At 60.6% G+C, this 12,979-nt stretch overlaps 5 protein-coding genes across 5 annotated transcripts; 3 read left to right on the plus strand and 2 right to left on the minus strand.

Annotated features, from left to right (window-relative positions):
• Positions 1–483: 483 nt before the first annotated feature.
• On the plus strand, positions 484–2,460 carry BKCO1_6000017 (increased rdna silencing protein 4; the record flags this gene model as incomplete). The annotated part of the gene is made up of 1 exon (XM_020277679.1): positions 484–2,460. The coding sequence occupies one exon, from the start codon at positions 484–486 to the stop codon at positions 2,458–2,460; it is 1,977 nt and encodes a 658-aa protein (XP_020126708.1).
• A 1,845-nt stretch (positions 2,461–4,305) lies between these two features.
• Positions 4,306–6,804, minus strand: BKCO1_6000018 (glutaminase; the record flags this gene model as incomplete). Its single annotated transcript, XM_020277680.1, has 1 exon — positions 4,306–6,804. One exon carries the CDS (start codon positions 6,802–6,804, stop codon positions 4,306–4,308), a length of 2,499 nt encoding a protein of 832 aa, XP_020126701.1.
• Positions 6,805–8,250: 1,446 nt separating this feature from the next.
• On the plus strand, positions 8,251–9,522 carry BKCO1_6000019 (uncharacterized protein; the record flags this gene model as incomplete). The annotated part of the gene is made up of 1 exon (XM_020277681.1): positions 8,251–9,522. The coding sequence occupies one exon, from the start codon at positions 8,251–8,253 to the stop codon at positions 9,520–9,522; it is 1,272 nt and encodes a 423-aa protein (XP_020126702.1).
• A 684-nt stretch (positions 9,523–10,206) lies between these two features.
• BKCO1_6000020 (signal peptidase) lies at positions 10,207–11,202 on the minus strand (the record flags this gene model as incomplete). Its single annotated transcript, XM_020277683.1, has 2 exons — positions 10,207–10,398; positions 10,507–11,202. The coding sequence occupies 2 exons, from the start codon at positions 11,200–11,202 to the stop codon at positions 10,207–10,209; spliced, it is 888 nt and encodes a 295-aa protein (XP_020126722.1).
• A 150-nt stretch (positions 11,203–11,352) lies between these two features.
• Positions 11,353–12,643, plus strand: BKCO1_6000021 (phospholipase a2; the record flags this gene model as incomplete). The annotated part of the gene is made up of 5 exons (XM_020277684.1): positions 11,353–11,395; positions 11,451–11,834; positions 11,895–12,363; positions 12,413–12,472; positions 12,532–12,643. 5 exons carry the CDS (start codon positions 11,353–11,355, stop codon positions 12,641–12,643), a joined length of 1,068 nt encoding a protein of 355 aa, XP_020126730.1.
• Between the last annotated feature and the right edge of the window lie 336 nt (positions 12,644–12,979).

Below are 12,979 nucleotides of genomic sequence, written 5' to 3' on the forward strand. Positions count from 1 at the left end.
GGCACGAGGCCTCCAGCCTGGTGGGCGCGAGTAAGGTCACCGCAGCGTCGACAGTCGTCCGTCGCACAGGTTGCAGCGAGACGTGAACGGGAGCTCTTCACATTGTGCGCACAGAGAATTAACAAAAGTGTAGGTAGAGCAGGCGACGCGGCGGAGCAGGCAGCAGTGGCCGGGAAGGAAGCGACGCGCGAGCACGTGTTGGGGCCTTGGGCAGCGCGGACTCGCGGAGGTGAAACGCGCATGGTGGATCGCCGCTGGGATGCCCTCTCCACTGCCACCGCCAGCCTGCCTTGCCAACCAGCTCGCTCAATAAGCAGCAGCCCAGACTCCACTCGGCCTTCTCGACCTTCTCGACCTTCTCCTCTCTCTCCTCGTCGCTCCCGCCGACCCGATGCCCCGCCGCCCCTCGCGCCGCCCGCCCAAGCACACAGCGCCGACGACACCCATGGACGGATGAGCAGCAGCCTGTCGAACCGCACGCCCATGGCTCCGGCCACGCCGCAGCGCCACCAGCAGCCGGACCCCCGGCCGAGCACCCCATACAACACGCGCGATGCCGCGCTGAAGGGCGCCGCGCTGGCCTTTGGGAAGCCGCCAGTCCGACCCAAGCCGTCGCCCAAGACGTACAGCGGGAACAATGGTGCATTGGCCGCCGCGCGCCAGTCCAGCAACGCTGGCACCCCTCAGCCCCAGCTGCTCCGCCCCCAGCTCTCCGGAAACAGCACCACCTCCCAGAGCTCCCACACCTCCGCCCTCGCTCTGCCTCAGCTCCAGTCCGACCGCGCCCGCTCGCCGTCCATGATCGCTGCCACCCGTGCAGCCGCCCGCCGCACCCCGGCCCCCGTCGATGGCCCCGACACCCAACGCAGGAGCATGCTGGATGCCAGTTCCAACCACTCCTCCAGCGGCTCGCCGCCCGCGCCCATCTCCGTAAGCGATGCCCGAGCAAGGTTCAATGCCGCTCCCGCAGCTCCGCCCTCCGCCGGCGCGAACGCGACGCTACCCTCCCGGCCGAGCCGCTCTCCTTCGCAGACATCCGATCCCACCGACGCTTCCTCGATACAACCCACAACCTCTCTAGTCAAGATGTTTGAGCAGAACAAGGCCCAACAAGCTGCCTCGCCAAACTCCGCTCGTAGTCCCAAGCCTCCTCCTATTCTTACTTCGAAAGGGGGCCCTCCGCCCATAAAGTCGCCTAAACCGATCCGGAACATCTCCGTGCCCTTTGCTTCTCCAGAGCATCAGAACCAGGACATGGCGAGGCCCCGCCCTGTGAGCGCCGGGAACATCTCTGCGATGAAGCCAAAACCTGCGCCGAAGCCGGCTCCCAAACCAGCCAAATTCTTGGGCGACGTAACCCCGCAGACGAGCCCCCACGTCTCTCCGAAGGTGCCCGCAAAACCAAAGTTTGCAGCCTCGCCGCGCGAGCTTCCGCCAGTGGCAAAAGACGATTCTGAAGACGACGCCGCATACACGTCAGCCCCTGAGACGCAAGGCGACAACCGAGCGAAGCCAATCCTGCCTCCGCCTCGTCGGGGCACAAAGATTTCCCAGACCAATCCTCCCACCAAGAACGGGACAGATTCTGAAAACGCTGCGCCATCTCGGGTGGCCCATCTGCGGAGGCACTCTGCTGTCGCTGAAGGGACATCATCCGCGCCGCCGGCAGGTGGAGGCCGACACCTGCTCCCACCTCCTCCCATCAGCTCCGCCTACAAACGCGAGTCCTTCAAGAAAATAGAGCCACACCTGACCGGCGATTCCCTCGCCAACGCCATGGTTGGCGCCGCATTGGCGGGTTCGCGGGCATCCACGCCAGCCAAATCAACGACCCCTCTTCCGCCGCCTCCCCGCCGCAGCGGCAACCACCACCATCACCACCACCACCCTCACATCTTCCACCACTCGCGCACGCCAAGCCCGCAGAAGAAGCCAGGCAAGCTGATGCCGACCCTCCGCAAGGAGCCCAGCGCCAGCGACTCGGACAACACCAGCGACGACCCAAACGGCAAGCACAAGAAAAAGCGGCACCTCCGGCCCAAGCACCCGAACAAGCACGCCGAGGGCGCGCGCAAGCGCTGGCGCGACACCATCACGGAGCGCGAGCGCAAGCGCTACGAGGGCGTGTGGGCCGCCAACCGCGGCGTGCTGCTCTCGCCGCGGGACCTGCACCCGCGCGTCGCCGCGCACCCCAACGCGTCGCGCGTGGGCCTGCACGACGACGTCAGCGCGCTGGTGGTGCGGGACGTTTGGGGCCGCGCGCGGCTGCCCGCGCACGTGCTCGAGGAGGTGTGGAATCTCGTCGACGGCCGCGGCGTGGGGAGGCTGGCGCGCGACGAGTTCGTCGTCGGCATGTGGCTGATCGATCAGGCGCTCAAGGGGAGGAAGTTGCCGGTGAAGGTGCAGGAGAGCGTGTGGGCGAGCGTGAAGGGCGCGGGGGTGAAGGTGAGGATTAGGTAGTGGTTTTTGTTAGTCGTTCGTTGTTCGGGGGATGTATAGAGGTTGGGGCTCTTTTGTTTCTGGTGTATAATTTGTGTGCTTATAGACCGCAGACGCGGACGCTGGGGGGGCTTTTGTACAGACAGGAAAGAGGTAGTAGTAACGTTTGACAGACTTGGATTCCCTCTTCTGTTTTACTGGTATGCGTTTAGCGTAGAGATACCCCCGTACCCCATGATCAATCAAGAGAGAATTCTGGTTGAATATGATTACATGATTTCTTTCTTTTCCTTGACTATTCTGTTGGATTTTCGAAGTAGACCATGGCTCCTCCGGTACTGCCCTCCGAGGCTAGTGTCAACCAGCATCTCTACTATACTCCCTTATGGTAAATTCTTTTTCCCGACGTTTTTAAAGCCTTAGACTAGACCCGTGCACGTTCGCTGATCGGTGAGAATCCTGCACCGTAGGCCCAAAAAAGCCCTCTTAGCCATCCTCACGGTAGAGACACAAGACACCGAGCCAGTGACTACACCAACGCTTTACCCCAACTACACCGACCCTTCAAATCACCCCCGTCCAAAGATACAAACTGTCTAGCGCGTGAAAAAGGAACAAAACAGTGTAATTGACAAGCAGTAAAAAAATCTCGCGGCCGTTACATGACGCAGCCCTGCAACTCAGACAACAACAAAATAAACGATGTGGACACAACTGTCACAGCGAGACGGAGGTGGCAACAGACAAATAACAATGGAGGCACGAATCGAGACACAAGCGGTAGCTTGGGACTGGTAGGCGGAGTAGCCTGGTATTGGAACTTTAAACCTCTTGTATACTCACGAGGAACATTCCTCAGGCGTGGGGGGGAAAAAACATTGCGGATGCGATGAACAACTTGGCGAGGCGACCTAGTGCTTTTTAGTAATTACCTGGCTGCCTATACTCTTTTAAAACCACTCCTTGGATATAGACTTCGTCGTCGTCGTCGTCGTCGTCCAGTATATATAGCGGCTATAGGCCACGTTAGATTGTATCGTGCCAGTCTTATGGTCGAAGGCCTGTGTGCTATTTTCTCACGGCATATAGTATTAAGCACAACACGGCATGAAATGCAGCGTTGCTAGTTTTCTTAAAAGTAGAGCTCTAAGAAACGTATATACAGCCAGCACTTGTACGCGTTCTCTTTTCTACCCCGCGCTATATTCTTTTATGTTCCGTATCTAATCATCAGGAAAGCACATCCATTTTTCATACCCGAGATGGTAGTAATCTTTTAAATTCTTTTGTTTCCTTTTCGAAGGTTTCGAAAGCTTAATCTAATTAGCGTTCTTTTCCTATCCTGTCCTGCTCCATCTCTTCTTGTACGTGCTGTACCTCTAATTTCCCAATCTAAAAGACAAAACTGCAAAAACCCAAATCCCCATATTATGTCTGCGCCGCCCAAAAATCCGTCCAGTCCGTGTCTACCTTTACCAATAGCCTTGTTCCCAATAGTCTAGTAAGCAATCGGCCGTGACAAAACCATAAAAGAAGAAGATGGGGTATCGTCGTCCGTCATCGTAACGCTTTCAACCAACCCATTCCTTTCCTTTCTTTCTTTCTTTCTTTCTCCCTTTCTCTCTTTCTCTCTCTCCATCAAGCAGTTTCCCAACACTCTGACCTGTTTCCGTAAAGGAAAAAATTGCTGTCCCCCAACCTGGTGTCGTCGTCGTCGAAGCCAAGACAAGCACCACCACCCAAAGAAGCGCCTCGCTGATAACAACAACAACAAAAAAACAAAGCCACCAAGAACCCAACAACGAAACGAAACGAAACGAAACGAAACGAAAGAAGAGCACAAAAACAGCCAACCGACCGATTCGATCACCGCACCGTCCTCGCCAAAAACGCAAAATGCCCCCCGACGACGGGCCTGGCGCGAAAAGTCGAATGGCCCGGACTGGCCATGCCCGAGTTCTTGCCCATGACGAAGAAGCGATCGCAAAACGCGACGGCGTTGAGCCGGTTCGCCAAGAAGGCGTGGATGTCGTCGATGAACGACTCGCCCACCGCGCTCTTCGCGTTGGCGCCCGCGGTGGCGCCGGCGAAGGCCATCCAGTTGCTGGAGCCGTAGTCGCCGCGGGAGTCGATGGGCAAGCCGATGGCGTGGTATTCGTCGGAGCCGGCGTCGGCGTCGTTGTCGCGGTGCGGGGAGGCGGACGAGGCGGCGAAGGCGGCGTGGAGGAGGGTGGCGTTGGCGCGGAGGGTGCGGTAGTACGAGCTCTGGAGGTCGATGATGTCGGAGGAGAAGGTTTCGAGGCCCAAGAGGACGTCCGGGTACAGGTTGAAGGCCGTGGTCCACGACTCGTCGTGGCCGTAGCGCAGGGTGAGGTGCGAGCCGTCGGAGGAGAGGCCGTGGTCTTTGTTTGCGATCTTCTTGGCCATGTCGCGCGCGGATGTGGTTGCCGTCTTGTTGTCGTACATGGCGCCATAAGCGGCGAGGCCAACGGCGGCCTTGATGGCGAGGTTGGTCTGGTTGGGGAGCGGGCCGGCGCCGTCGTTGGTCGAGAGCTGGTTTTCCGGCTTGAGCCCGTTGCGCTCGAGGTAGGTGGCGTAACCGGTGAAGAGCTTCTTGTGGTCCTTCACGAACCGGTCGGCTTCGTCGCGGTTTGTGGCAGCCTTGTGGTACATGCGGGCCAGGATGAGCAGGTTGCCCGACGACTCGAGCGGCATGGATTCGCTGTGGCCGTTGTCGTGGCCCACGGCGCGGGGGTATCCTCCGTCCTGGAACCCGCGGTCGCCCAGGTCGTGCACGGCCCACGGATGCGGCCAGCCGCCGGTTTCCAGGTAAATAGCGATGGGCCGAAGCATCAGACGGATGTAACCGGGGCTCAGCCAGTAGAACAGCGGCGATGCGGGCATGATGATGTCGAGGGTCTGGATGTCGCCGTTGGATGAGATCTCTTTCATCCAAACGTTGGCCTGGCTGGTGTCCTTGGACTTGTACGGGATGGTGACGTCCATGGCGCCGAAGACCTGGCGCAGAGAGAGGGTGGTGATGTCCGAGTAGTTCTGGCCTCCCACCTGCATGGATTCGCTCACGACCTTGTTGTCCAAGCTCGTGCACGAGTCCTGGGTGGCGTCCAAGGCATCGAAAGCGTCCGACACGGCGTTGACAAGCTGTTCCGTCTTGGGGTATTTTGCGCGGTAGAAGTAGGTTTCGTCGCTTCCGTAGAAATTGATTGCCTTGTCGCGCGTCATACCGACGCCGAACACGGCCTTATTTTCTTTGCTGATCTTGCCAAGGTCGTGGGCATAGGCAGACACGGGATTGTTGCTGCCTTGGTACTTGGGGGCGTCGGCTTTGAGTGCTCCCAGCTCAAGCTTGTCGACAAAAGTTTTACGAACATCGTCACGGGCCCCAAAGCTCATGGTCATGACGGACCCGTCCTGAGCGGCGGAAGCGTAGAAGACCTGGCCCCATTTTGCCATGTTGTCATTCTCCCTGTAGACATCGCCCGACTCGCGATCCCAGGTCCACATGTGCGTGGAGCCCTCGGTGGATTTCGAAAGGGCGATGTCCGAGGGAGCTTCGGCAGCACCGAGCCATTCGTGGCCGATGTCCGAGTAAATCTTGACATCCGGCTGGCCCGACTTGGGACGGGCAGTGACGGTGAGGAAGCTGAGCGGGAGACTCTGCTGCCTCAGGCTTGCATCGTCGGTGCCGGGGAAGACGGGGGAGAGGAATGAAAGGGTGAAGGTGGCGTGTCCGGCGGTCAGGTTGAAGTCGGTCCGGGTGGAAGTGTACTCGGCGCCATCGACGACGGCGGCGGTGACGTTGCCCTGCGGGTTGGGCATTCCGAACAAGCTGTACAGTTCATCGTCGACCTGGGCCATGACGCTCCATCCCAGCTTTTGGCCGCGCCAGAATTCGGCTTGGCGGCGCGGCAGTTGCAGGGCCTCACCTCCGGGGATCCATGCTGAGAGGTAGGGGTTTCTGACAGCCAGTGGGTAGGCGGGAGGCAGGATGGGGTTGAAGCCGTGGGGCTGCTGGGGGGCGGCGGGGGCGGTTGAAGTTTCGTGCGACAGGACGACGCTGAGCACGGCGGAAAGAACTATGCAGACGGTGACGAGCATGATGAGGGCGATGAGGATTGGGAGACGCCATCTTGGAGAGACACGATCCAGGTATAAGAGCTTCCACGACTTTGTTTGCTGGGGCGGGGTTTGGACGCCGGTTGGCGGTGTTGGACCCTGAGCGTGTTGCTCGGCCTTGGCAGGCGGGTGGGTGGTGAACAGAGACAACATGGCGCGCCGCCAGGTGGGCTTCGCCAAGGGCGTGTTGGAGTCGGCTGCGCCGCTGCTGTCTGGGGAGGGGGCCATGTTGAGTGCCGATTGCTGATGGAAGATGGGATAATGCGGCGGTGCGACGGACGGACTTGGGGGCCAGGGCTATTTATGGACTTCGTCGTGGGTCGACGCGAGCGCGGTGGCAGTTTGGCCCGCGGTCGACAGTGAAAAAGGGGAGCCGGCCGGGTTAGGACGGTGAGGACAGCATTGGTGGTAGTCGAGGGCAGAGGTGGATGTTTGCGGCGGCGGACGGGCGGGCGAGGGCGGGCGGGAGCGCTGCGAGTGCTGGGGTCTCCGGGGCGCGGAAGCGAGAGCGTGGCCGGGTGTGCAGATAAAGGTAGCGGGCAGCATGATTGTGTGATCCAGGGTTGAAACCGGCGGGAGGGCGGCTAATTTTAGCGCGCTGGACGCCGTTTCGCGTTTTGCGAGGGCAGAGAGGTGTTGTCGAGCAGATCAGCGACAGCAATCTGATCTAGACTGAAGTGGGAACTGGCCAGCGGGAGCTAATCTGGCGCCCCAACCCGCGGCCAAACCACCGCGAGCCGAACGCCCGCGCCCAGACCCTGTGCCCTGGCCCCGACAAGAGCGCGGGGTTGCATGGCCGAGCAGGCGAGAGTGAGGCGCGCCCCGCGCCAAGCGTGGGCAGGTCGCAGCCCCCTCTCGGCGCAGCTAATGTGAGAGCAGCACGAGCAGCTGGGAGCAGCATGGCATTTGTGGGGAACCAGGGAAACAGGCCCTCTCCGCTCTGAGCAGCACCAAGCGCCAGCGCCAGCGCCCCAGCGTCCCAGCGCCGCCGCCCAAGCATGGAAGCAAGCAAGCCAGCGCCCCGGCGGGGACCTGCAGGGCAACTCCGCCGATTGAGGCTGGTCACGTGTGCTGCACTCGCCGCTCAACACCTCCGCACTTCGCTCACGCGAGTCGCGCCGCCCCTCGCCCCGGACGCGCTGCCCATTCTCCGCCCGCTCTCGTCTCCTTCTCCTTTTCTCTCTCTCTCTCTCTGCGCCTCTGCTCTCATTTAAAGCCGGCGCTCGTCTGCCTGTCCGCCGCACGCCAATTCCTCCCTCCTGCCTTGCATCAACCTAAAATCAGACACCCCGGCCCCGAACCCCCCCCGCATCGACCAGCATCCAGCCTGTTCGCCCCCAGCCCGGCAACACCGCCCCATCCTCCCCGAGCAGCCCACCAACGTCGCACGCCCATTCCGCTCGTCAATTGAGCCGCAATCCGCCTTTTTGCTTTTGACCGCATTCCTTCGTCCGTTTTTATATATACGTATATATATATAAATTCGCCCAGCGGACGGGCACTGCTGCATTGCTACCACCTCGTGCACGCTGCGACTCGAGCGCGAGAGCTCCAATCGTTCAGGCCAGCCCGGCCAACCAACCGATCAACCAAACCAAACCAACCGACCAACCAACCACATCGCCCGCCTTGAGCACACCCCGCCCCGTCCTGCTCGCACGCCATCCCCATCCGATGGCACACCAGCTTATTACCACCAGAGGAGGAGGAGGCGGCATCGTCACGCAGAGCCTCCCCCAGGCCCCCCACCAGGATGCCGCCCAGATCGCGCGCATCTGGATGAGTGGCGTGCCGCCGCCTGCGCGATCTGATCAGCAGCAGCCGCAGCCGCCGCAGCGTGAGCTTGAGCTAGTCGCCCCGCCGTGGAAGCAGGAAGAAGACGGCGCCGAAGAACCGGTGAAGAAGGCGCACCCGGGAGGCCCCACATCTGCAGGGTTGGATCGCCGCCCTGCCGCCGCTGATCAAACACAGCCGCCCTGTGCGGCGGCGCAGGCGCAGGCACAGGCGCAGGCACAGGCGGCCGACGGCAGGAACAACAATCACGACGGCGGCGATGACGACGGATCCGCCGTCTGCGCCGCCGATCCCAATGAGCAGCAGCTGCAGCAGCGCTACTCGCAGCTGCAGAGCCCGCTCTTCGGCCAGCTGCCCGCCGAGCTGCGGCTGCAGGTGTGGCGGCACGCGCTCACGCCCGCCGCCGACATCGACCGCCCCGCCGTGGCCGTCGGCCTGCTGGAGACGTGCCGGCGCGCCTACGACGAGACCAAGCTGCTGGTGTACGAGCTGAACCAGATACGCGCGCACCTGCTGCAGTCGCCGCTGCCTCCCAGCAGCAGCAGCACCGCCAACACCAAAACCCGCTGTACCACATCCTCGTCCCCCTCCCACTGGACCCGCCTCCTCTCCCCGCAGCAGCAGCGCCGCACCCACCTGAACCTGTACGTGCAGCCGGGCGCGTCCAGCGCCTGGGGCTGGAACCTGCTGCGGTGGACCAAGCTGGCGGGCTTCGCGCCGGCGACGCTGCAGCTGACGGTGTGGTTCGCGTCGGGCGCCAACTGGTGGCGGCACCACGTCGACGACATGGTCAAGAGCGTGCGCGCGATGCGGGGCCTGCGCCGGTGCGTCTTCGAGGTGCGCGTCGAGCTGGCGCGCTTCTTCGCCGAGGGCTTCGAGGAGCGATTGAGGGAGCTGAGGGCGAGAAGGATCGTGTTGGCGGACGGGAGCGTGTTGGTGAGCGGCGGTCGTGGTGGTGGTGGTGAGGGGGGAGGGGATGACGCGGCGCCGTTGGAGTATCGGGAGGGGAGTCGGGTCATGATGGATAATGTGTTTGGGAGGCCGGCGAGCTTGAGGGAGGAGGAGCAGCCGAGGTGGGTGCCGTGTCGGGATCCGAAGAAGGGTGCGGAGCGCGAGATGCTGGCTACCGTGATTAGGTGGGAGGCGGCTTGATCGCCGGTGGTCTCGTGGCTGATTTACGGTACGTGTGTGGGTTGGATTTGTTTGACTTCAGGCAGGAGGCGTTCTTGGCTTTGGACCCGGGCTCGCTGCGGCGTCGTTACGGAGTAGGATACGAGGAGCGATAATGTGGGGAAGCTTGGCATCTACTTCATCTTTTGGCGGAAGCGAATGGCGTTCATTGGATGGGCTGGCAGGGAATAACAGTAGGCCATGTGAATAATGTGCAGTCCGGTGATTGGAGAGACATAGCAAGACAGAGTATGGAGATGCGTTGAATTGGGAAAGGAGATGCTTGATAGTCGGATTGATTCGAAGACCTCGTCTGACCGTTGCTACACGCAAGCAAAGGTGGGTACGCGGTTCTCAACGCTCTATAGCATCGAGGCGGCCTTCGGCTCCTTGATCATTGGGTTCTATAATGCTCTTGAGCTAGTCAGCATCTTAGTATACCCGATCAAATGCCAGGTACCGGCCTATAGAGCTGCTCTTGTGCGAGTGTAATGTACTGCCATTGATGCCACCGCAGAAGGATGCTCGTAGCAGTAGTCGTCCTGAAATTAGCGCAGATGGGCATACTCACGCACGAACTCTCTCGCTCTTGTCCCGAGACGGATTGACGTGAGACGGACTGGGAGACGTCCAGCGTACAGCATCACGACGTCCTTGGCCGGGATTTCAATCCAACTCGTCCAACTCCTCGTCGGTCGGCTCCGTCAGCGTGTTTTTGAACCAGCACGCTTCGCTGAAAGGCATCACCCGGGCGATTACTTTGCCTCTTATCAGGGCCAGCGGTACCGGTCCGTAGAGCCTCGAGTCGCGCGAGTGCAACTGGTTGTCGCCCGCGACCCAGCAATGGCCTTCTGGGACCTGTTACAGCAAATGGTCCGTCAGCTGCTGATGTGTTTCCCATGTTTTTTCCTTTTTGTAAAAGTCCATCTCTCACGGCACCGAGAAAAAAGACAGAAAAGCCCATACCTGCACCATCAACCCCTGTCCCCTCTCGGCGCCAGGCGTGTCCCTGAGTACAAAATCGCCGGGCATGGCGATGACCCTCTTAATAATACCATAGTCCAAGCAGAAGGGGTTCTCGTAGCTGACCAGGTCGCCAACGACGATGTTGCGGCCGCGGCGGTGGAGCTTGCTGATGACAACGGCGTCGCCGAAGGCGCCCATGGTGGGGGCCATGGAGGGGCCGTAGGTGAACTTGACGTTGTAGCCGTGGGTCAAGACGATGACGTGCAGGCATAAGGCGGAGGCGAAGGTGTGGAAGAGCAGGCGCGGTGCTGTGAGCGGGAGGCTGCCGAAGCGGGGGAGTGGCATCTCTTTTTCTTTTCCCTCCTCTTTTTCGGTGTCCCCGTTTTTATCTCTATCTTCCTCTCTGGTCAATGGCGTGGGGAGGGGCGAAGCGGGATCGCTGGATGGTGGTCCTGGTGTTGGTGGTGATGACGCGCCAGTCGCAGGTGCAGACGGAAGTCCCGGCCGGCCCGGGTCAATCCCGGAAGATTGTTGGTTCTGGGGCTCTGGCCATCGTCCGACTCGTTTTGCAACGCCTTGAGCAACGGGAACATGCAACCCGGGCAGCTTTGCTTGAACGCGTTTTTGATTGTCTCCGTCGTGTTTGAAGCGAGCCTTATTCCCGTCCACGCTCTCCGGACGGTCACACCATTGCATCGCTGGTGGTTTTGCCACTCGGCAAACCTGCCTGACCGTGGTGACATTTCACTCCCACGGCAGGCGAGTCCTGTGGTTGTTCTCCACTGTAGTATTTTGTTGACATCTGCTAGTCTCTGGAGCCTGGGCTCTGTCCGTTCACCCCGCACCATGGCGTCCGAGGATGGTCGACTGCTAGCCGAATCCGTAAGAGGTAGACACCTTTCTTCATTCCTGCCGTGCCTCGCGTCCTACTAAGCCTGGGACAGGTCTGATCACATCCTATCATGAACTCAACCCAAACTGCGTGGACGAGCTCAGAGAGGAGCCAAGCCCTCTAGAGTTCATGAGATACGTCGCGCAAAACCGTCCCTTCGTCGTCAGAGGCGGGGCATCCTCGTGGAAGTCGACGCGGAAATGGAACGCGGCGTACCTAAAGGAAGTCATGGCAGGCCAGCACGTCAACGTCACCATCACCAACCAAGGCAATGCCGACGCCATCGTCGAGAGCGACGAAGACGGGAGCCTGATCTTCGTCGAGCCCTTCGAGAGGGAAGAGCTCTTCTCCGACGTCATCTCCAAGGTCCAGGCACAGGAGGCGCGCAAAGACGGCGAGGGCGGCGGAGCAGAGGTCATCAGATACGCGCAGACACGTTTGTCTCAGAAGCCTGATGGAGCCGCAGAGAAGAGAGCCTGACGAAGAGAGAAATCAGAAAACGACAACCTTCGCAACGAGTACGAAAGCCTCTTTGCCGACGTGCCGCGCGACATCCCCTTCGCGCGCATCGCCCTGCAGCAGCGCGATGGGCCCGACGCCGTCAACTTCTGGCTCGGCTCGTCGCGCAGCACCACGTCGTTGCACAAGGACAACTACGAGAACCTCTACGTCCAGGTCCTCGGCCGCAAGCACTTCACCCTCCTGCCGCCCGTCGAGGCCGCCTGCGTCAACGAGCAGCCCGTGCCAGCCGCCAAGTACGTTCCGAGGACGTCTGCGGAGGAGGTGCTTGAAGAGGGGGACCTGCACCATCTCCGCGTGCAGATGGCGAGTCCTGCGAAGACGGTCAATTGGGCGCTCTGGGATCCGGATCAGCCCGAAGTCAGGCCCACGGCCTTTTCGAAGCTTTCGCAGCCGGTCAGGGTCACGCTTGAGCCTGGCGATATGTTGTATCTGCCGGCCATGTGGTGAGCAGTCTTCCACTTCCCCGCAGTGCTTGACGCTGAGCTTCTGCAGGTATCACAAAGTAGCGCAGAGTTGCTCCGACGAGGGCATCTGCGTCGCGGTGAATTACTGGTGAGTGCCACTTGGGCGAGAAAACGATCAAAAGTGTGTTGGCGCTTACACGCCTGCAGGTATGACATGGATTTCAGCGGGCCGTTCTGGTCACTGTTTTCGTTTGCTCGGAGCGTGGGCGGAATTGCGAACGGCCATCCTTTGACGGAAAGGGGGGCAGACGATTCTTAGACGTTGCTAGAGGATGTTTGTTGTTTGCTCCGCACTTGTAGAACTGCAGACACGGTTATAGGCACGTTACTGGCTACCCGACGATATGCGCCATGGTTCAGGCGGGGCTGGGGTCCGTGCGCTGGACGGTCGAAGAAGCGTCCATGTCATGAACGCATCACTTTTTCCAGCAAACAACCACCATCGCCAATTGGCACCACCCACCTCAACTCTTCGATCCAGCCTATCGCCGACGCACCGCCCCATCTTGTCTTGCTACCCGAGTCGGCTCCAGCGACCCAGCAAACCCCCGACGAACCGCAGACCGGGCTCGAGAAAAATTTCCACCTCGAGCCT

The sequence above is a fragment of the Diplodia corticola genome (genome assembly GCF_001883845.1).
Source record: "Diplodia corticola strain CBS 112549 chromosome Unknown scaffold60, whole genome shotgun sequence".
NCBI classification, from domain to species: Eukaryota; Fungi; Ascomycota; class Dothideomycetes; order Botryosphaeriales; family Botryosphaeriaceae; genus Diplodia; species Diplodia corticola.